The sequence below is a fragment of the Cetorhinus maximus genome, chromosome 17 (assembly GCF_964194155.1).
Source record: "Cetorhinus maximus chromosome 17, sCetMax3.hap1.1, whole genome shotgun sequence".
Taxonomy (NCBI): Eukaryota; Metazoa; Chordata; class Chondrichthyes; order Lamniformes; family Cetorhinidae; genus Cetorhinus; species Cetorhinus maximus.
The window spans coordinates 82,042,776-82,064,312 of record NC_135895.1 but is presented as its reverse complement, the minus strand read 5'-3'; the positions used below and the strand labels follow the sequence as shown (position 1 = coordinate 82,064,312).

Genomic DNA, 21,537 nt, shown 5'->3' with positions numbered 1-21,537 from the left:
AGATATTGGATTATCCCCTTTTATTAAAGGCTCAATGTCACCTGTTCATTCACTCAGCCGATTGGGATATTTTGTGTTTGTTCAGTTTGTTCTCAAATATAAAACTTGGGAATACTAATTATACATCAAGTTCTTTTATCCACTTGAGAACATCTGCATAACAGTAATTAGTCAAGGTTTTACTACACTTCAGTGTATTTTACCTGTTGTTCAGACAGAGCAAATCCCCAAAAATGGCACATAAACCAGGAGGAACCTTGCTACATGCACTCAGACTTCATATGCAACTTTGTGTTGTGTAGTTGATCTGAAAAGCATATTGCACGATGAAATACTTTTAACTCAAATTTAATTTTCACTATTGATTGACTAGCAAACCCTTTATTCTCCAATGTTACTGGGTTTTTAAGTACTTATTCACAAATGGACATTCTTTTGACAGCCTTCAGATTTTTCAACTTTAATCTTCAGATTTTCGAGTAGCATCTTGGAGCACTGCAGAATGAAATGCAAGTTGTTTGTCAATCTTGACTATCTTTCTGTCAGGAGTCCCCCTCCCCACTCTAGCCTTTTTTTGTTCCATCTTGGAAAAGATGGAGGTTGAATACTGTTCAAGATAATTTTGTGCATCAGCTGAAAATCAGGCTTCCCCACCCATAAACAAGTAATGGTCTGAGGAGAATGGGGATCCAGGAGAAATTAAATAATGTCACCTTTTTATTTATAAGTTTGAGAAGCTAATGATCAATAAGGCTTCCACTTGCACAGAACTGTAAGAAGTTATATATATTGTACTGACCAAAGTGAGGTTGTTGATCACTGCTGGGGAATGGAATGTTTTCCTACTTCTGCCACTTGCTGTTTGTATCAAGTGCCCCCAAACCATTTCTGTGCATGTCATAGTCCTTTGAATTGTACATGTGCCATTGATCCTTAAAGGGCATGGTGTGAAATTTTCTACATCTCAGAACAACCAACCATATGGCCTTCCTCAGAGCCTGCTGCCAATTGTAATTAGTAAAGTGGTCGGCAGAATCTTATTTCTTTGGTCAGTGATCTAAATTCTCAGACTGCTCTGTCTAGTTAATCTTTTTCTAAACATCTTTTGTGATGCAGTTTTGTCTAACAATTCCAATTTAGTGATTCTTTTTTATTCCAGCGCAGTGTCCAACACTGAGTGTAATCAAGATCTCCAGATTCTGCCAATAGTGAGGAAATGAAAACAGTCCAGATACTTGATTATAATCATTAACAACAAAGCTGCTCCTTGTAGTCCAAGTTGAAACCATTTGGCAACTGATTTTAAACATCAGAAAATAAAGTTGTGTGACTGCAGGAATTCAGTCTGCATCCTCTCTCGGGAATGATGAGATGGCTGTTTAGTAGCTCAAGTCTTTCTTAACAGGAGAAGATTAATGAAATTGTACCAAATCGGTTGATGATATGAAAAGTTTGAGCCCTTGCAAATATAAACTGTCAGAAAGCAGCTTTTATAGAGTCCAGCTGCACAACATATCAATCAATGGCATATATTGGAAACCTGTCTCTGAATCTCCGAATTGGCTGACATTTCGCTTCCAGATGATAACGCAGTATGTGGGAGCAAGAAAATAGTGAAATGGAAAGACAAGTTGTCTGTTCCGTTCTGACCAATCAAAATAGGCAAATACATGTGCAGATAACCACAGGTTATCTTCCTACCTCTTGGTTACCTGTACAGTATTTAAGGACAGACGTAGAAAAAATTGAAAACAAAAAACTAATTTATAAAAAAAAGTTAGTCACTTTGACCACTGTTGTATTGTGTCCATTTGTATTAATTGTATATTTCAATTCCAAGGAGTTCTTGTGTCAATGTTTACACTTTTTAGTCCAAAATGCTTCACCCTGCAAAGTTTAACCAGAATCAGCAGCTCCAGTAGGCTTCATTTCTGACTTTTACATTATGGAGGCCAAGGTTGTGCAGTACCACTATTAAACTTGTTTCTTTACACCATGAGGTTTGGGCCCCAAATTCTCACTTTACCTCCTGGGACAGTTTAAAACCCAAATTGCCCCAACTTGTATCATTTGCAGAATAATCATTTACAATTCATTGTTCAATCCACAAAGCTCCCAAGAGCAGTCCTGAAATTCCTTCAAATATGGCTTGTTGATTGCAAAGTTTATTTCTGCAACAACAGTACTGGCAATGTTTGTTTTGCAGAATTGTCTCTCTGAGCAATCCACCATTTTCCAGCTAAGAATTTGTGTAAGCAATCTACATCCAAGCCATTGCAAATGTCAGAGTTCTGATAGTAAATTCAAGTTTCCACTTTTTGCCCTCCATAGTAAAGTGCTTATCTGCAATTTTTATGCATCTCTGCATAAAGTAGGTTGAGAACTAACCACAATTTAATTGTATTTGGAGCACCAGTCAAGTATGGTGCTGGATTGACCATCAGTTCTACCCAACCAGCTTTGAGCCTAAATATGCAATTGTTTAGACATGTACTTACTAGTACTAGAGTCTCAAGATGAATTTCATAGGCCATTGTTAACCAGGTCCAACAATTGCAGGTACCTCAGTTGATTTTTATGAATTTCTTGCTCACTGGTTTGTCCTGTTCACATTCTGAGGATTCCTCACCACCGTCTCCATCCATCTGACAACTGTTTAATGCTGAACCAGACCATCCACAACCTTGGTGTCATAATTGACCCTGGAATAAACTTCCAACCACATCTGTACCATCATGAAGATCACCTATTTTCACCTGTGTAACATCACCTGTCTTTGCTTTTGCCTCAGCTCTTCTGCTACTGAAACCCTTGTTCGTGCCTTTGTTGCCTCATGACAGTGTATTCCTCACCAGTCTGTCATTTTCTACCCTCTGTAAATCTGAGGTAACCCAAAATTCAGTTGCCCATGTCTTAACTCGCCCCATTCTCCCACCAATATTGTACTCACCAATCTACATTGGTTGCCAGTTAAGCAATATCCCTGTTTTAAAATGCCCATTCTTGTTTTCCAACCCTTCCTAGCCTCACCCCACCCCTCCCCATCTCTGTCATGCTCCCCAGCCCTACAGCCCTCCAAGCTACCTCCACTCCTCCAATTCTCACCTCTTGAGCATCCCCGAATTTAATCACTCCTCCACTGGAAACCGTACCTTTAGCTGTCAAGGCCCTAAGTTCTGGAATTCCTTCCCTAAACTTATCAGCCTTTGTACCTTTCTTTCCTTTTTTTAAGATGCTCCTTAAAAGTTATCTCTTTAACCAAGTTTTTGGTCACCCGCCCTAATATCTCCTGTGTCTGTGTCAAATTTTATTTTATTTATGCTGCTGTGAAACATCTTGGGATATTTTATTATGTTAAGGGCACTAGATAAATACAAGTTGTTGAGAGGAAAAGGTTGACGGTTGCAAAAGTTGAACTGCATCCATTTTAATGCACTACTCAAGCCACAATAGACCTAATGTAATGCATTTTGAAGTGATAATTTAATGATTTATAGTGTGCACAAAATAGTTTGTAGCTCGAATTCCATTGCAGACATTCAGGAAAGATCATATGGAAATGATAATAGGAACTTGTGAGCACACCTTAACTGAAATATATTGACATTACGTGAAGCTATTTTTGCAGTTTCTGAAGTTGAAGAAAAGTGCACACAATTATGCTGGCTACTGTCCCTTGTTCTGATTTTTTCCCCAACTGCAGTGGAAAAAAAGAGCAGAATTCCTCATCTGTAGGGAACAAAAAACAGATGTACTATAGATCAAAACTGCATCCTTTCAAATGGTCTTTGTAAGCTGATTTTGCACCCTTGGGAGTACTCCTGTATATTTGTTCAACTTGTATTTATATTTTGTTTAGCAAAACTGAGCTTGACTTTTTTAATTCAATTTTCTTCCCTTTCTCTTTGTCTAAAGGCAGTGCTGTAGCAACACTTAGCCCAGTGGTCAATCTTGGCATGTTGTGTCAAAATGGCTTCCTGACGGTCAGTGTGTTGCGCATCATAGTTGAACCCAGTCTATTCTCATCCAACATCCACACACAAACCCTTGACAACAGAAATTCAAGGACAATAAAATAAAAGGTGCAGGAATAGTGCATTATTCTTTTCATCCTTTCTCATCCTAACAGGCACACTGAACCCAATTCTTGCACTCCCTTTCTAATATTGCATAGACATGTGATTTTAAAAAAAAATTATTTCATGGGATGTGAGTGTCGCTGCCTAGGCCAGCATTTATTACCCATCCATAATTGCTCTTGAGAAGTTGGTGGTGAGCTGCTTCCTTGATGCTGCTTTCATGTGATTTAAGTAGTGCTGTTAGGGAGAGTGTTCCAGGATTTTGACCCAGGAACAGTGAAGGAATGACAATATATTCCCAAGTCAAGATGGTGTGTTGCTTGGTGGGGAACTTCCAGGTGGTGGTGTTCCAGTGCGTCTGCTGCCTTTCTCCTTCTAAATGGTAGCAGTCGTGGGTTTGGAATAAGCTGTCTAAGGAGCCTTGGTGAGGTTCCTGCGGTGCATCTTGTAGATGGTACACACTGCTGCCACTGTGCATTGGTGGTGGTGGTGGGAGTGAATGTTTGTGAATGGGGTGCCAATCCAGAAGGTTGCCTTGTCCTGGATGGTGTCAGGCTTCTTGAGTGTGTGGGAGCTGCACTCATCCAGGCAAGTGGAGAGTATTCCATCATACTCTGACTTGTGCCTTGTAGATGGTGGACAGGCTTTAGGAAGTCAGAAGGTGAGTTATTCACTGCAAGATTCCTAGCATCTGACCTGCTTTTGTAGCCAAAGTATTTATATGGCTAGTCAAGTTCAGTTTGTGGTCAATGGTAACCCCAGGATGTTGATAGTGGGGAATTCGGCAATGGTAATGCCATTGAATGTCAAGGAGATTGAGCGAACTATCTTCCTGGTATGTAGAACACAAATACAGCGTGCACTGCATTCTATGGGAACGTTCGGAAGAATCCTTACATGATTTGCTAAAGAAAGCTCACGGAGTTGCAGTTGATAAAGAGGTGGTATATAAAATTTGTTTGTTATCCAAAGTTTTTCCAAAAACAAAATGAGCTTGATTTTTGCAATTAGTGGCAAAACAGTGTTGCTCTCTGCTGAACTTGAGGAAAGCTGCTAAAAGATCTAATATCTAGTAATTGATTTCAGTCTGAAAGAACATTGACAACTTACACTCTGGAGCTTCTGGATTTCTGACAATTTCAAAGGAACTACAAAACCTGGATCAATAAGCCCATTTCTCATCCGTACAGATCATGAAAGACCTTAGTTTCGCCTAGCAAGCTACTCAGTTGTACCAAGCTGCTAAATCTCAGTAAAGGTGACTGTAAAACTACCAGATTGTCACAAAAACCCATTTAGTTCACTCATGTCATTTGTGGAAGAAATCTGCCATCCTTCCTTGGCCTGGCCAAGATGTGAACCCTGACCCAAACAATTTGGTTGACTCTTAACTCTGAAATGGCCTAGGAAGCCATTCAGTTGTACCAAGCTGCTACATAAAAGTCAAAAATGTTAGGAACTAGAGATAGTTTTAAGTAAATTATATTTTTATTGGTGGGTGTTAGGAATAAGTTTATTTTTTTATTTGTGTGTTAGAAAACTGAAGCCTGAATTTTTGGTTTAATTTTAGAGTGGAGTCAGCAAGTCTGTGGGTTTGATTGTATACCTGCATTTTAATGACGTTTTACAACCCTTGAAATGGTTTTGGGAAGCTAGAACAAAGTAGGAGAAACTATGCTGTTGCCGAGCAATGAGACCTACAGAGAGAGACAGAAAAGCAGTTTGAGCTCAGTTGGTCTGTGGATACCTCAAGGTGGGGAAGCTGGACAGGAGAGGGAACTGCAGATTTCCCAAAATAACAAGAGAAAGTCCCAGAAACTAAGGAGTGGGGGACATTTTAAGTCAAGGAATGGGAACAGGTCCTGTTTAGTGGAAGTGGAACCAAGGAGCAGAGAGAAGTGCTCTGAATTAAAGAGAGAAAGCTGCAGGAAGCAGTCTTAAAGCAAAATAGGCTTGCATGAAGCCAGAAGATCTGAGGAGACAGTCAAAGGTTGGTGACTCTCTACTACGGGCCTGTGAAGCAGTGGTGTTCTGTTGGCATGGCTGAGTATCTGAGAGCCTACGTAGAAGGCAAAGCTTGAATGCACATGGCGATACAGGGTAGAGGAACATGAGAAGGAGAGGTTGAAACCCTGAAGGTGGATCTTTGTTGAAGATGTCCAAGTGAAAGCATAGACTGGGAGAAAATTCCAAAGCAAGTACTTTGAGATTAGAGATTGGAAACCCTCGTGTGAAAGATGGAGCTCATGATGAGACTGTTGATGGCCCTTGACATCAAGGCCGCATTTGACCGAGTGTGGCATCAAGGAGCGCTAGCAAAATTGAAGTCAATGGGAGTCAGGGGGAAAACTCTCCACTGGTTGGCGTCATACCTAGCACAAAGGAAGATGGTTGTGGTTGTTGGAGGTCAGTCAACTCAGCTCCAGGACATCACTGCAGGAGTTCCTCAGGATAGTGTCCTCGGCCCAACCATCTTCAGCTACTTCATCAATTACTTTCCTTCCATTATAAGGTCAGAAGTGGGGATGTTCGCTGATGATTGCCCTCCACATTCCTAAACAAAAAATAAAAGTTAGAATCTATCAAGCCAGGTTCCAACCTGGGATCTGACTTATTCAGCAGTAACATCAGCTAGGATCATAACAAAAAGAAATAAAACCAGATGAATCACCCAGCATCGACCTTCGTACGGGAAACAACAGCAGCACGCTGTGACCAGTCAACCCTGCAGAATCCTTCTTACCAGCATTTGGGTGCATGTGCCAAAATTAGGAGAGCTGTCCCACAGACTAGTTGAGCAACAGCTTGATGTAGTCACACTCACAGAATCATACCTTACAGCCAGTGCCCCAGACACCACCATGACCATTCCTGGATGTGTGTCCTGTCTCACTGGCAGGACAGATGCAGCAGAGGTGGCAGCACCGTGCTATACAGTCACGAGGGAGTTGCCCTAGAAGTCTTCAATATTGACTCCAGACTTCATGAAGTCTCATGACATTAGGTCAAACATTGGCAAGGAAACCTGCTACTGATTACCACCTACCTACTCTATTAGCTGATGAATCAGTGCCCCTCCATGTTGAACACAACTTGGAAGAAGCACTGAGGGCAGCACAGGCACAGGATGTACCCTGGGTACCTGGAACGAATAGTTACTCTGTATCAGGAGAACCGTGATTCAATGAGGTGTGCAGGGGAACATGCCAGAAGCAGCACCTTGCATACCTAAAAATGAGGTGCCAACCTGATGAAGCTAAATCAGGACTGCATGCACGCCGGACAGCGGAAGCAGCATGCAATAGGCAGAGCTAAGCAATTCTACAACTAACGAATCAGATCAAAACTCTGCAGTCCGGCCAGATCCGGTTGTAAATGGTGGTGGGCAATTAAATAACTAATCGGAGTGGGAGGTTCCACAAATATGCCCATCTTCAATGGTAGGGAGCACAACACTTCAGTGCAAAAGACAAGGCTGAAACATTTGCAAGCACTTTCAACCAGAATTGCCGAGTGGATAATCTGTTGTTCTCCTGAGGTCTCCAACATCATGGATGCCAGTCTTCAGCCAATTCAATTCACCCTACATTACATCAGATAACAGCTGAAGGCACTGGATAGAGCAAAGGCCATGGGCCCTGGCAACATCTGAGCAGTGAAGACTTATGCTACAGAACCAGCCACACCCCGAGCCATGCTGTTCCAGTGCAGCTACAACATTGGCATCTATCCATGTGGAAAATTATCCAGGTATATCCTGTTCACAGAAAGCAGGATAAATCCAACCTGCCCAGATACCGGCCCTTCAGCCTACTCTCAATCATCAGCAAAGTGATGGTAGGGGTCGTTAACTGTGCTATCAAGTGGCACTTAATAAGCATTAACCATATCACTGATGCTCAGTTTAGGTTCCACCAGGGCCACTCAGCTCCTGACCTCATTATAGGCTTGGACCAAACATGGACAAAAAAGCTAAAGTCAAGAGGTGAGGTGAGAGTGACTGCCATTGACATCAAGGCAGCATTTGAGCAAGTGTAGCACCAAGGAGCCTGAGCAAAATTGGAGTCAATGAGAATAAGTGGGAAAGCTCTCCTCTGGTTGGAGTGATACCTAGCAAAAAGGAAGATGGTTGTAGTTGTTGGATGCCAATCATCTCAGTCCCAGGACATCACTGTAGGAGTTCCTCAGGGTAGTGTCCTAGGCCCAGCCATCTTCAGCTGCTTCATCAATGACCTTCCCTCCACCATAAGGTCAGAATTAGGGATGTTTGCTGAAGATTGCACAATGTTGAGTATTATTTGCAACTCAGGTACTGAAGCAGTCCATTTCCACATACAGTAAGATCTGGACAACATTCAGCCTTGGGCTGATAAGTGGCAAGTAACATTTGTGCTAAACCAGTGCCAGTCGATGACCATTGAGAGAATCATACCATTTCCCCTTGACATTCGAAGATATTACCATCGCTAAATCCCCCTATGATCAACATCCTGGGGTTGTCCATTGACCTGAAATGTAACTGGACCAGCCATATAAATATTTGCTTCCAATTTCCACTTCTCTCTCTCTCCTTCACATGGTTCCGTTCCCTTCCTTGACCTCTCTGTCTCCATTTCTGGTGATAGACTGACAACCAATATTCACTACGAGCCCACCGACTCCCAAAGCTACCTCGACTACAGCTCTTCATAACATGCTTCCTGTAAGGACTCTATCCCATTCTCCCAGTTCCTCCACCTCCGTTGTGTCTGCCCCGATGATGCTACCTTCCAAAACGGCACTTCTGACATGTCTTCCTTTTTCCTTAACCCAGGGATCCCCACACCTCTCCCCCCCCCCCACTGTGGTTGACAGGGCCCTCAACTGTGCCCAACCCATCTGCCACCATTCATTCCCCTCCCTCCCAGAATCATAATAGGGACCCCCTTGTCCTCACTTCTCACACCACCAGCCTCTACATTCAAAGGATCATCCTCCACCACTTCCGCCAACTCCAACGTGATGCCATCACCAAACACATCATCCCCTCACCACCACCACCCCCCGCCCCTATCAGCATTCTGTAGGAACTGTTCCCTCCTTGACACCCTGGTCCACCCCACCATAACCCCCAACTCCTTATTGCCTTCCCACAGCACCTTCCCATGCAATCGCAGAGGGTGCAACATCTGCCCCTTTACCTCCTCCCTCCTCACTGTCCAAGGCCCCAAACACTCCTTTCAGGTGAAATAGTGCTTCACTTGCACCTCCTTCAATTTATTCTACTATATTCTCTGCTCCCAATGCAGTCTCCTCTACATTGGGGAGACTAAATGCAGATTGGGTGACTGCTTTGCAGAACACCTTTGCTCAGTCTGCAAGCATGACCCAGACCTTCCTGTCACTTGCTATTTCAACACACCATCTTGCTGTCATGCCCACATGACTGTCCTTGGCCTTCTGCAGTGTTCCAGTGAAGACCAACGCAAACTGGAGGAACAGTACCTCATCTTCCGATTAGGCACTTTACAGCCTTCCAGACTTAACATTGAGTTCACAACTTGAGACCATGAACTCTCTCTTCCATCTTTACCTCATTTTTAATCCAATTTTTTTTTTACTTACTCATTTTAAAAATCTTTTTATCCCTTTTCCCCAATGCGCCCCTCCTCCCCCCCACCCACCCCCACGGGGCCATCTGTAACTTGTTCTTATGTGTTCCTTTCACAAAGCACTGACCTTTGTTCTGCGATTAATACATTCTGCTATCTTACCTTTATGCCAATATCAACACTTTCTTTAGACAGAACACTACCATGAACACTCCCTGTGTCCATGACATCTTTGTCAAATTTCTCCTTAGCTCCCACCTATCCCTGACCTATTTTGCTCCACCTGCTCTTAAACAGTATAAAATCCATCACATTTCTACTTCTCTTTAGCTCTGAAGAAGAATCATATGGACTCGAAACATTAACCCTGTTAATGTCTCCACAGATGCTGCCTAACCTGCAGAGCTTTTCCAGTATTTTCTGTTTTATTTCAGCCATCCAAATACTTTGGCTACAAGGGCAGGCCATAGGCTGAGAATTCTACAGTAGTAACACACCACCTAACTCCCTAAAACCTGTCCACCATCTACAAGGTGTATGTCATGAGTGTCATGAAATATTCTCCATTTGCCTGGATGAGTGTGACTCCAACAACACTGAAGAAGCTCATTACAATCCAGGATAAAGCAGCCGCTTAATCAGCACCCCACCCACCACCTTAAATGTTCACTCCCTCCACAACCTATGCACAGTGGCAACTGTGTCTACTATAAAAACATGAGAAATAGGACAAGGAGACCATACGGCCCATTGAACCTGCTCCACTATTTAGTGATGATATGGCTAACCTTGGGCTTCAGCTCCATTTTCCTGGCCCTGAGATTTAATGATTTCCTGAGACACGAATAATTTGTATGTCTCAGTCTTAAAAATATTCAATGATAAAGCAACCAAAACCCTCTGAGATAGAGAATTCCAAATATGCACAAACCTTTGAATAAAGAAATTTCATGTATAAGTGTTACGATCCCCATAACGATTGATAACTTTTAAAACAAGATTAATTTACCAGCGAGTGATGGAAAGAGCCAAACAAGATTTAATGTTTTAAGACTTTTACTGTAACAGGCAAACTAAAATCAACATTGATCAAGCATTGCTTAACAGGCAACTAATACATCAAACTAGGGAAAAAATGCTTTCACGTTAATGAAATAACACAGCCAAAAGTTGTCTTACAAAACCCTTTCACCATGTGTTGTATTTCTGGCAGAGATGTGGCAATGGAGGAACTGTTCCACAGTCACTCTCAGCACCCCGGCAGGATCATTTCTCTCCACCATGCCAGTTTGAAACTTCGTGTCTTTGAACAATCATTCCACTCCCCATCCGAGCTCTCCAGATCCAATTATCAGCAAGGCAAATCTCGGTAGCTGTCCATTCCTTAAATCTTCAATAGCCCAATCTGTTCTGTTGCCTTTTTAACAGAAACTGAACTCTCACCAGCACCTTGCTTGGATTGTAAGCACAAAAGAGTTCACCTGCTTCCCCACAGCAGTAGCTTCTTTATCTCTGCATCTCAAACAGCAGCTGTCCTTTTTCTGTGAGGTACCAAAGGTATGAAAATGGACGGACCACTCGGCATCAACCTAGGCACCAGAAACAACAATGGCAAACTCAGGCCTGTCAACCCTGCAAAGTCTTCCTTGCTAACATTTGGGGGCTATTGCCAAAAGGAGTGCTGTCTCACAGACTATTCAAGCAACAGCCTGTCATAGTCATACTCATGGAATCATACCTTACAGACAATATCCCAGACACAACCATCACCATCCCTAGTAAGTCCTGTCCCACCGGCAGGACTGACCCAACAGAATTGGCGGCACAGTGGTATACAGCCAGGAGGGATTTGCCCTAGGAGTCCTCAACATCGACTCTGGACCCCATGAAGCCTCATGGCATCAGCTCAAACGTGGACAAGGATACCTCCTGCTGATTACCATGTACTGCCCCCCACCCCCTCCTCCTCAGCTGATGAATCACTACTCCATGTTGAACATGACTTAGTGAAAGCACTGAGGGTGGCAAGGGCATAGAATGTACTCTGGGTAGGGCACTTCAATGTCCATCACCAAGAGTCGCTCAGTAGCACCACTACAGACCGAGCTGGCCAAGCCCTAAAGGACATATCTACTAGACTGAGTCTGCAGCAGGTGGTGAGGGAACCAACAAGAGGGAGAAACATAATTGACCTCATCCTCACCAGCTTGCCTGCTGCAGATGCATCTATCCATGACAGTATCAGTAGGAGTGACCACCGCACAGTTCTTATGGAGATGATGTCTCATCTTCACATTGAAGATGTCCTCCATTGTGTTATGTGGCACTACCACCAAGTTAAATGGGATAGATCTTGAACAGATCCAGCAACTCGGACCACAGCACCTCATGGTTGCCCAGTCTATCAGCAGCAGTAGGATTGTACGCACCTCAATCTGTAACCTCATGGCCTGGCATTTCCCCCATTCTACCATTACCAACCCAGGGGATCAACCCTGATTCAATGAAGAATTTAGGAGGGATTGCCAGGAGCAGCACGAGGCATACCTAAAAACGAGGTGTCAATCTGGTGAAGCTGCAACACAGGACTACTTGCATGCCAAACAACATAAGTAGCAAGTGATAGACAGAACTAAGTGATTCCACAACCAACAGATCAGATCTAAGTTCTACAGTCCTGCCACATCCAGGCGTGAATGGTGGTGGATAATTAAACAACTCACTGCGGGAGGAGAGTGCACAATTTTTAAAATTCTTTTATGGGATGTGGGTGTCACTGGCTAGGCCAGCTCATCAGTGTAAAAAATAAGGCTGAAGATTGCAACAAAATTAGCCAGGAGTGGATGATCAGTAAAGAGATGAAAGGGATCATTAACAGTGCTATCAAACGGCACTTGCTTAGTAATAACATGCTCACTGAAGCTCAGTTTGGGTTACACCAGGGTCACTCAGCTTCTGACCTCGTTATAGCCTTGATTCAAACATAGACAAAAGACCTAAACACCAGAGGTAAGGTGAGAGTGACTGCCCTTGACATAAAGGCAGCATTTGACCAAATGTGGCATCAAGGAGCCCTTGCAAAACTGAAGTCAATGGGAATTGGGGAAAACACTCCACTGGTTGGAACCATACCTAATACAAAGGAAGAGGGTTGTGGTTGTTGGAGGTCAATCAGCCCAGCTCCAGGACATCACAGCAGGAGTGTCCTCAGCCCAACCATCTTCAGCTGCTTCACCAATGACCTTCCTTCCAACATAAGGTCAAAAGTGGGGATGTTCGCTGATGATTGCACAATGTTTGCACCATTTGCGACTCCTCGAAGCAGTCCATGCCCAAATGTAGCAACCCTGGCAATATATAGCCTTGGGCTGACAAGTGGCAAGTAACATTTGTGCCATGTCCAACAAGAAAGAATCTAACCAATGGCATTACCATTGCTGAATTCCCGAGGAACTCACCTCCTGACTCCCCCTCCCCATCTACAAGTGCCTCCACTTGCATGGATGAGTGCAACTCCAACAACACTCAAGAAGTTTGAGACCAGGACAAAGCAACCCATTTGATTTTTTTTTTAGGCCAGCATTTATTGCCCATCTCGAATTGCCCCTTTGTTCAGGGAACATTTAAGAGTCAACCACATTGCCAGGGAAGGACAATGGGTTTCCTTCCCTAAAGGGCATTAGTGAACCAGATTGTTTACATCCCAACAATTGGCAATGGTTTTCATTAGACTTTTAATTCCAGATTTTTATTGAATTCAAATTCCACCATCTGTCGGGGTGGGATTTGAAACCGGGTCCCCAGAGCATTACCCTGGGTCTCTGGGTTACTAGTCCAGCGACAATGCCACTGCACCACTGCCTTCCCTGATTGGCACCCCATTCACAAACATTCCTTCCCTCCACCACCAATGCACAGTTGCAGCAGCAGTGTGCATAATCTACAAGATGCACTGCAGGAACTAACCAAGCCTCCATAGCACCTTTCAAAGCCACGACCGCTACCATCTAGAAGGACAAGGGCAGCAGACACATGGGAACACCACCACTTGCAAGTTCCCTCCAAGCCACACACCATCCTGACTTGGAAATATATCACCATTCCTTCACTGTCGCTGAGTCAAATCCTGGGACTCTCTTCCTAATAGCACTATAGGTGTATATACACCGAATGGACTGCAGCGGTTCAAGAAAGAGGCTCACCATCACCGACTCAAGGGCAAATAGGGATGAGGAACAAACCAGTGACACTCACATCCCATGACAAAAAAAAACGAATTGGAAATTGTTTTAATGAATTTGCTGACTAATTCTTGTGGAATAGATTAAACTCTAGATTGCAGTCAGCCAATATAATGGTTTTTGAAAATTGTTAGAAAAGCCTTCACGGAACACTTTCCTCACGTTTCAAATGATAGGATACGTGGAGCTATTTGGGTAACAATCTTTTCGCAGTTGATAGCCAGGGTGAACTTTATCAGTATGTTTTTATGAACATGTTTGAGAAATATAGTTCTTTATCTGTCAGTCACAGATGCAAAACAATTTTCTTGTAAAAAGAAAAAGGCTGTTATTTTTCTGACTTTGGCAACTTGGCCTTTAAAGTACTTGGGATGTTTCCGTTTGAAGCTAATAAACTGTGTGGCCTTACAGGAACAACTTGGGAGCAGCATAATAGATTGTGTGTTATTGAGTACAATGGTTCTGTTGCTACAAGAGAAATTTGCTCATATTTATCAAGAACCGAGCCACACCATGTTCTTTGTGTAAAAAAAATCCTTCCAGTGTCTCCCAATTTATTTTTCATTTGGCTTAGTGTTTTCTCCCTTGCAAACAGTAAGTAAATTAATTATCTGGCTTTGATGGCAGGTAGACCTTATGGTTGTCATTAAATACACCAACCCTGTTTTTTTTAAATTTTGGTGTTGGCATTGGTTTTGGTATTGCTGTGCACAATATTTAAACACATTTCATGTGATGGCATAGGGGTATGGTTCAATCTTGCTGTGCTACAAAGTTTCCCTATCTAAGTTATACTTCTAGAAGGTAATGCAAAGTGGAGGCATTTCCATGTGAGGGAAGAACCAACAGAGTGTTCTCTGGGTAACCTCACTTCATAAAAAACAGCAATAAGGACAATAAGGGTGCACATCAAGAATGTTCTTTTTTTCAGGGCATATTTCTAAAAATGCTGTGAGCTTATTTTTCATTTGTATATGCTTTTAACTTTAATGCTGATATGTTAGCATCGCACATATGTTGACAACTTTATTTTTGCAAACATTAATCAACTTGAGGCAGGCAGTAAGGAATTTCAAACAACTTTAATACGATGAAAGGCACCAATGTACAATCTTGGATAGATCAAACAGGAATCTTAGAAGCTTGACACATGCTCTGAACTCCGAATTGAAAATAATAGCCCAAGCATAAAGCATTGCTGGGAATTGCGTATACATAGTTTAAATGAAAGAAGAGAGCTCTCCAGATTTCACACATCTAAATCCTTCTGTGGTCCAGTGCATATCCGGTTTTAAATATTTATGGCGTTCTTATTGAAAACAAAGACAATTGGCGCACCAAAATAGCTACTTCGCGTATTTTCTTCCCTCCAGATTTGGGTACAGTATCAGATCTGTTACCAGCTGTGGTCTCTTTGTGTAGGTTGCATCATGGACCAAGTACTGGGTGGCACTATGTGGAACAAAACTCTATTACTACTCAGCCAAGTCTTTAAAACCAACAGAAAGAAAGCATGTAAGTACAACTGTTCCCAAAAACTGGTTTGTTCTCAGATAAGTTAGAATCCAATGAAAGCGACCTGCTATATTAAACATAATCAGTCTTAGTCAATGACAGTAGACACTCCCATTGGAAAGTTTTTTGTAATGGCTCTTAAGGGAAAACATCTACATTTCATATTACATTTGCACAGAGTAACAGATTTGACATTTCTCGTCAAAAAACAATCCCGTGGAAATCTGAAATAAAGACAGCTGAAAATACTCAGCAGGCCAGGCAGCATCTGTGAAGAGACAGAGTTAACATTTCAGGTCTGTGATCTTTCAATAGAACTTGGAAAGGTTAGAAATGAAATTGATTTTGAGCAACAGACAGGTGGGATAAGGACAAAAGGAAGGTCTGTGTTAGGATGAAAGGCAGGAGAGTTGGAATGACAGAAGAGTTAGTCTTCCAGGGCCAAAGGGAATGGGGGTTTATATGAATGTCTAACAGAAGGACCATAGACATAAGATCATAGGAAATTGGAGCAGGGGATGGTTATTCAGCCCCTCGAACCTATCCTGCCATTCAATAAGATCATGGCTGATCTGATTGTGACCATTTTCTGCCTGGCCTCATAACCCTTGACTCCTTGTAGATCAAAAACCTCAGTCTTGATTATATTCAATTACCCAGCCTCCAATGCTCTCTATGGAAGAAAATTCAAAGACTAACGACGCTCTGAGAAGAAATTTCTTCTCATCTCCATCTTAAATGGAAGACCACTTATTTTTAAACTGTTCCCTTGAATTCTAACTTCCCTACAAGGAGAAACATCTTCTCAGCATCTATCCTGTCAAGCCCCTCAGAATCTTATATGTTTAAATAATATGGCTCCAATGAGCATAGACCTAACATGCTTAATCTTTCCTCATAAGACAGCCCCAATCATCCCAGGAATCAGCCAAGTAAACCTTCTCTGAACTGCTTCCAATGCAAATATATCCCTCCTTAAGTAAGGAGACCAAAATTATGCACAATATTCATCAATACCCTGCACAGTTGTAGCACAAGCTCCCTACTTTCATAATCCATCCCTCTTGCAATAAAGTCCAACATGCCATTTGCCTTTCTAATTACATGCTGTTATCTGCATGCTAACTTTTTGTGATTCATGTACAAGGACACCCAGATCCCTCTATTCTGCAGCACTGTGCAGTCTCTCTCCATTTAAATAATAATGTTTTTCAATTCTTCCTGCCAAAGTGGACAACCTCGCATTTCCCCACATTACGCTCCATCTGCCAAATTTTTGCCCATTCATTTAACCTATTTATATTCTTTTACAGACTTTTTGTATCCTCCTCATAACTTGTTTTCCTACCTATCTTTGTATCATCAGCAAATTTGGCTACAATACAGTCAGTTCATCCAAGTCATTCATATAGATCATGAATAGTTGAGGCCCCCGTACTGATCTCTGTGGCACTACACTAGTTACATTTTACCAAGTTGAAAGTGACCCATTTATCTCAACTCTCTGTTCCCCAATCCTCTATCCATGCTAATATATCACTCCCGGCACCATGAGCTCTTAGCTTGTGTAGTAACCTTTTTTGCGGCATCTTATGGATACCTTTTGGAAATCTAAATATACTACATCCACTGATTCCCCTCTATCCACCCTGTTTGTTACTGCCTATGTTTTTGTGCAGAAAACACCACTATTTGGCTGATGCATGGAGAAATGGGGAGGTTCCCACTAGGGATTTTGCTGTCTGGGAAAATTGGCAATTAGAATCAGAATAATACAGCACAGACAGAGACCATGCATTAAGTCTATTAAGACCATTAAGTCTGCATCTGCTCTTTCGAAGAGCAATGCGCTTAGGGAAGAACAGTGCAATGGGACTATTTCCATCAATTTTTATTCCTTCAACTATTTATCCCTGACTGATCAGCTGACCGGAGTGGGCAATGCAGCAGCCATCTCTAAAACCACAGTCCACTCTGCCCATACGAAAAGAGTTAGTTTTTAGATCATTCAGCTTAAATTTGAGACATGAGATATTTGGCAAAAGATCTGTGAGCAACAAACAGGAAAAGGATGGGTCAGCTTTTCTGCTTTGATCGTCAAATCTGTAGGGAGCGCAGACTCCTCTCTCTCTTCCTTCTGTTTCCTCTGAATAATTTATTTCTCAAAATGATTATGGAGCAAGTTGTCTCCACCTTCATTGGTTTCAGATCGTTTGATTTCTCACATGGCTTGTGTTACACACCCAGCCAACAGGCTGTTAAAATTATGTTATGTCATAGGACCTCGATTTGCATTTATTAAGAGGCCTGATTCAGGTAGATGCCTGGATCACTCAGCGGATGGCCCCAGAAATACAGTAGTCGGCAGGATCTGATCCAAGCACTAAGTGCAACAACTATTTTGGGACTGTTACAACCCCATTTCCACCAGCTGGGCAGAGTTACAATTAGCTCTTAAATATCTACATTACTTTAATTGCTTGCTTATTTTATGTTTGAGGCCCAGTTCTTTCAATGAACATCTGCAAAATTTGAAGTTTCCATTCTTTCCAGGATTTTGACAAGTCTACTAAGAGTGTAGGTGTTTCATTTGAAATGAGGGGGGGACCTGTTTCTATTGACTCCATTTGGCACAGACTCTAGTCTGAACGATACTGAAATAAGGTTTAAAAAGTATCGCTTCTAAGGACTTTCTTATTCAGCTGATTTCATGCTCCACATAGTCTGATACCTCCCATCTAACCTCTTTTCCTTTTTCATGAGATTTGTTGTGTGTGCTCTCTTGTTATGATTACTCTGTTTTCGCAGGCCTGGAAAAGAACTGATTTATAATCCCAGAGGAAACAATTATACAATATGAGATGGGGGTTATCTTAACAGTGTTATTAATATTAAATGCATTTTTAAAAGATTGCCTCTTTAGGGCTTCTCCTTCATTAATGGCTTGGGCCAATAGGCATGATGTGCAAAGAAAAATCAGGCAAGATGTTCTTCGTTTTCATCTAAGTGATATCTGCTTTACCATGTGAATTATTGATGAGACCATCTAACTATTTATGTGCACTCCCAGGGGATCCATCGGCAAATATTGGCATTCTGTTTCACCCCATCAATTTGAATGTTGGTGCATTGATGGAGAATCCCTATTCTTGAAATATTGATACATATTCAGCGATTCTTTGTCCAAATGTACAGAAAAACAGTGTCTGTTACAAAAGGGAAATGTTGGAAAGTATTTTTGTTCCTCAGTAACAGGAATAAAACGTTAACAAGTAGATGGAAGAAATTTGGTAGCAGATTCATGAAATTTGGGTCATCTTAGAAAGTTCCTAGGAGCCAGGGACCACAGTTTGAGAATCTGTGCTTGAAATGTATCAGTTAATTTTTTTTTTGCTTAAGTTCCTGATTAGGACCACTGCAAATGCTGTGCAAATTAAACTGTACTATTATTGAGTCATTTTTACAGCCTCCTTTAAAAACCTCCGAATACTATTCTCTTGAACAAACCCTCAGTCAATTCTCTCCATAGTGACTCAGCGCCCATTCCAGTTTTATAAGTGCCTTTGAATATTCTTATATGTTTAAGGCACTATATAAATTGTTGTTAAGAGCTGTGCTCTGCTGGTACAGCAAGGAATCATCAATCCAGCCCAATGAGTCCAAAAGTTAGAGTCTGTTTTTTGTTGCTTTGAATTTTAATAATATGCTGTTGCGTACAGCAATGCAGCCCGTTTACTTGACTGAGGCCGGGATTTTCCATGCCCACTGGCATCGTGCATGTTTAGTGGTGTGAGTGGACAATATGGCGAGAAGGCCAAAAATTGGTTTCACGACATTGGGAAACCAGTTAGCAATTGTCCCCTCAGCCCGCTGATGGCAGTCTGCGTTCACCGTCATCGGACATCTGGAACCTCTTGTAATACATCAGCATATCATTATAAGGCCAGCCCGTCAGATTCATCGCCCCCACTAGATCGTCCGCCCGTGTTGGTGGGAAAACACACCGGTGCAGAACACATCTTGACAACTGTGACATGCAAAAGTCAGGACTTACCACCAGGGCCTTGCTCACATCGTGGACACCCGAGGAACAGAAGATGCTGATCCTCGAGGAATGTCCATGGCATGCTGGGTGGACTCTCATGGACATGGCTCTGCTGCGAAGCAGCTTGCAGAAGTTGGAAAGTCACCATTGATGTTCACAATGGATGATGGTCGAAGGGATGGGAGAGGAAGGTCTAGGATCAACTGGGAGAGGAAGAAGTGTTGGATGGGTGAGGTTGGGAGGGGGAGAATGAAAGTGTCAGGGGGAATGAGGTTCAGAGTGGGGAATTAAGGTGTCAGGGTAGGGTGAGGTTGGGAGGATGAGGTTGGGATGGGGGGGAATGAAGATGTCAGGGGGGTGAGGCTGGGAGGGGGAGAATGAAGGTGTCGGGGATGGTGAGGTTGGGAGGGGGGAAATGAAGATGTCGGGGATGGTGGGGTTGGGAGGGAGAAATGAAGGTGTCGGTGGGGTGAGGTTGGGAGGGGGGAATGAAGGTGTCAGGGCAGTGGTGGGGGAGGACGGGGTAATGGGGCAGTAGATGGCAACTGAGAAGGTAGGTGTACAGGAGATGGAACGTGTAAGGAAAGGAGTTCGGAGGGTTGAAGGAATGTGGAGAGGCGAGGGAGAAAGGGTGGAGGAAGGAAAGGGGAGAGAGTGAGCTGGGGAGGGTGTGGGGGGGGGAGTCCGGGGTGTGGGTGGACTAAAAAGGGGCAAGGGCTTCCGGAAGTGAAGGGGTTCCACGGGAGGTGGTGAAGAGGTTCCATGGGGGGGAAGGGGTTCTGGGGTGGGGGTGAAGGATGCTATTCAATGGAGGAGGTGTTCTCTTGGCTGGAGGTGAGGACGTGGATGGATCTGAGGGAATGGCTAGAGGGTGCCGGTCAATTGGCAGAGATACCTGTGAACCAAAGTAGAGATAATCAGTGCATGGCAGCAGAGTCACAAGCAGGAGAGAGAGCACTCATATTTAAAAGAGGGATGATGTAGTGCAGGTTCACCGTCAACCTTACTGTCACCGCAGGCACGGTGCACATCCTCACCAGTCAGCGCAATGGCACACTCCTTAAAGTGAGTGAGGGGCTTAATGTGGGCCACTCCACCCCCGGTCTGGGACCTCTCCCTGCTGATGTGAGCCAGCTTCTCCTGCCTGAAAACAGATGGAGAGACTGTGAGCAGAACACATGACACTGCATGGAATGTTTGTGTGGTGAGTGGAGTCATCAACAGGATGAGGACATGAGCTTGAGAGGGTATGAGCCTGATGGAGATGTGAGGGTGTGTGTGAGAGTTAGTAGTGTTTTCCCTTGAGGTGTGAGATCCCTGTGGATGTGTGATGGGTTTGTGAGCATGAGAGTTAAGAGTGAATTATCTTGGCGGAACGGATGAGACCATTCATCCTGTAGTGGCACTGGGTGGCTGTCCTCTTTTGCAGGGCATTGGTGCTGGCCACCGCTGCCACCGCCTCCCAAGCTGGATTAGTGAGGTTGCTGTCCATCCTGCGGCCAGAGCAGGGATAGCGGACATCACGGCGAGCCTCCGCTGTGTCCATAAGGCGCTGGAGGGACGTGTCATTGAACCTGGGGGCTGCAGTCTTTTTTGCCTTTCAGGGTCATCTGTCATCTTTGCAGCAGTTGGAAGCACTGAGAAGTGTGCACGCAGCTGGACTTTACATGTGGCGCCCAGTGTGCTGAAGCAGCGAGGTGATGGCGTGGCGGGTAAATGAGAGCCCGCCCGCCATGGAAACAGTGTGTTTCCCGGGAATACATAATTAATACGATGGGTTTGGAACGATACAACGTGAAAAGCCAGCGGGTAAAACGTTGCACTTAGTGCAAATCTGGGATGATTCTGCCCTGAATCTGAAGAAGTCCTAAAGTCAAAAGTCCTACTTATGCGTCTAACTTTTCTGTTTTGCAGTTCAAATCGAGTTTGAGTAAGAGTGTGTCTGTTGTGGGTTGGATGGTGATGATGGCTGATGACCCAGAGCATCCAGATGTTTTCCAGCTTACAGACTCTGAACAGGGTGAGTAATGAATGGAAAAAGGTCTAATTTCCTTTCTCTTTGTATC

General features: G+C 43.3%; 1 protein-coding gene across 12 annotated transcripts in view; it reads left to right on the top strand.

The window, feature by feature from the left end:
* Window positions 1–21,537, top strand: part of ralgps2 (Ral GEF with PH domain and SH3 binding motif 2) — a 674,317-nt gene that overhangs the window by 526,135 nt on the left and 126,645 nt on the right. For 9 of the 12 annotated variants that reach the window (XR_013579343.1, XM_078561525.1, XM_078561526.1 and 6 more), the window contains 2 exons: window positions 15,334–15,426; window positions 21,386–21,491. Coding sequence is in view for 11 of the 12 variants with exons in the window: in XM_078561525.1 (XP_078417651.1) it covers window positions 15,334–15,426; window positions 21,386–21,491 (199 nt within the window). In the remaining variant the exon portion in view is untranslated. The remainder of the gene's footprint in view (window positions 1–15,333; window positions 15,427–21,385; window positions 21,492–21,537) is intronic. The other 3 variants (XM_078561532.1, XM_078561535.1, XM_078561534.1) reach the window with 1 other exon arrangement.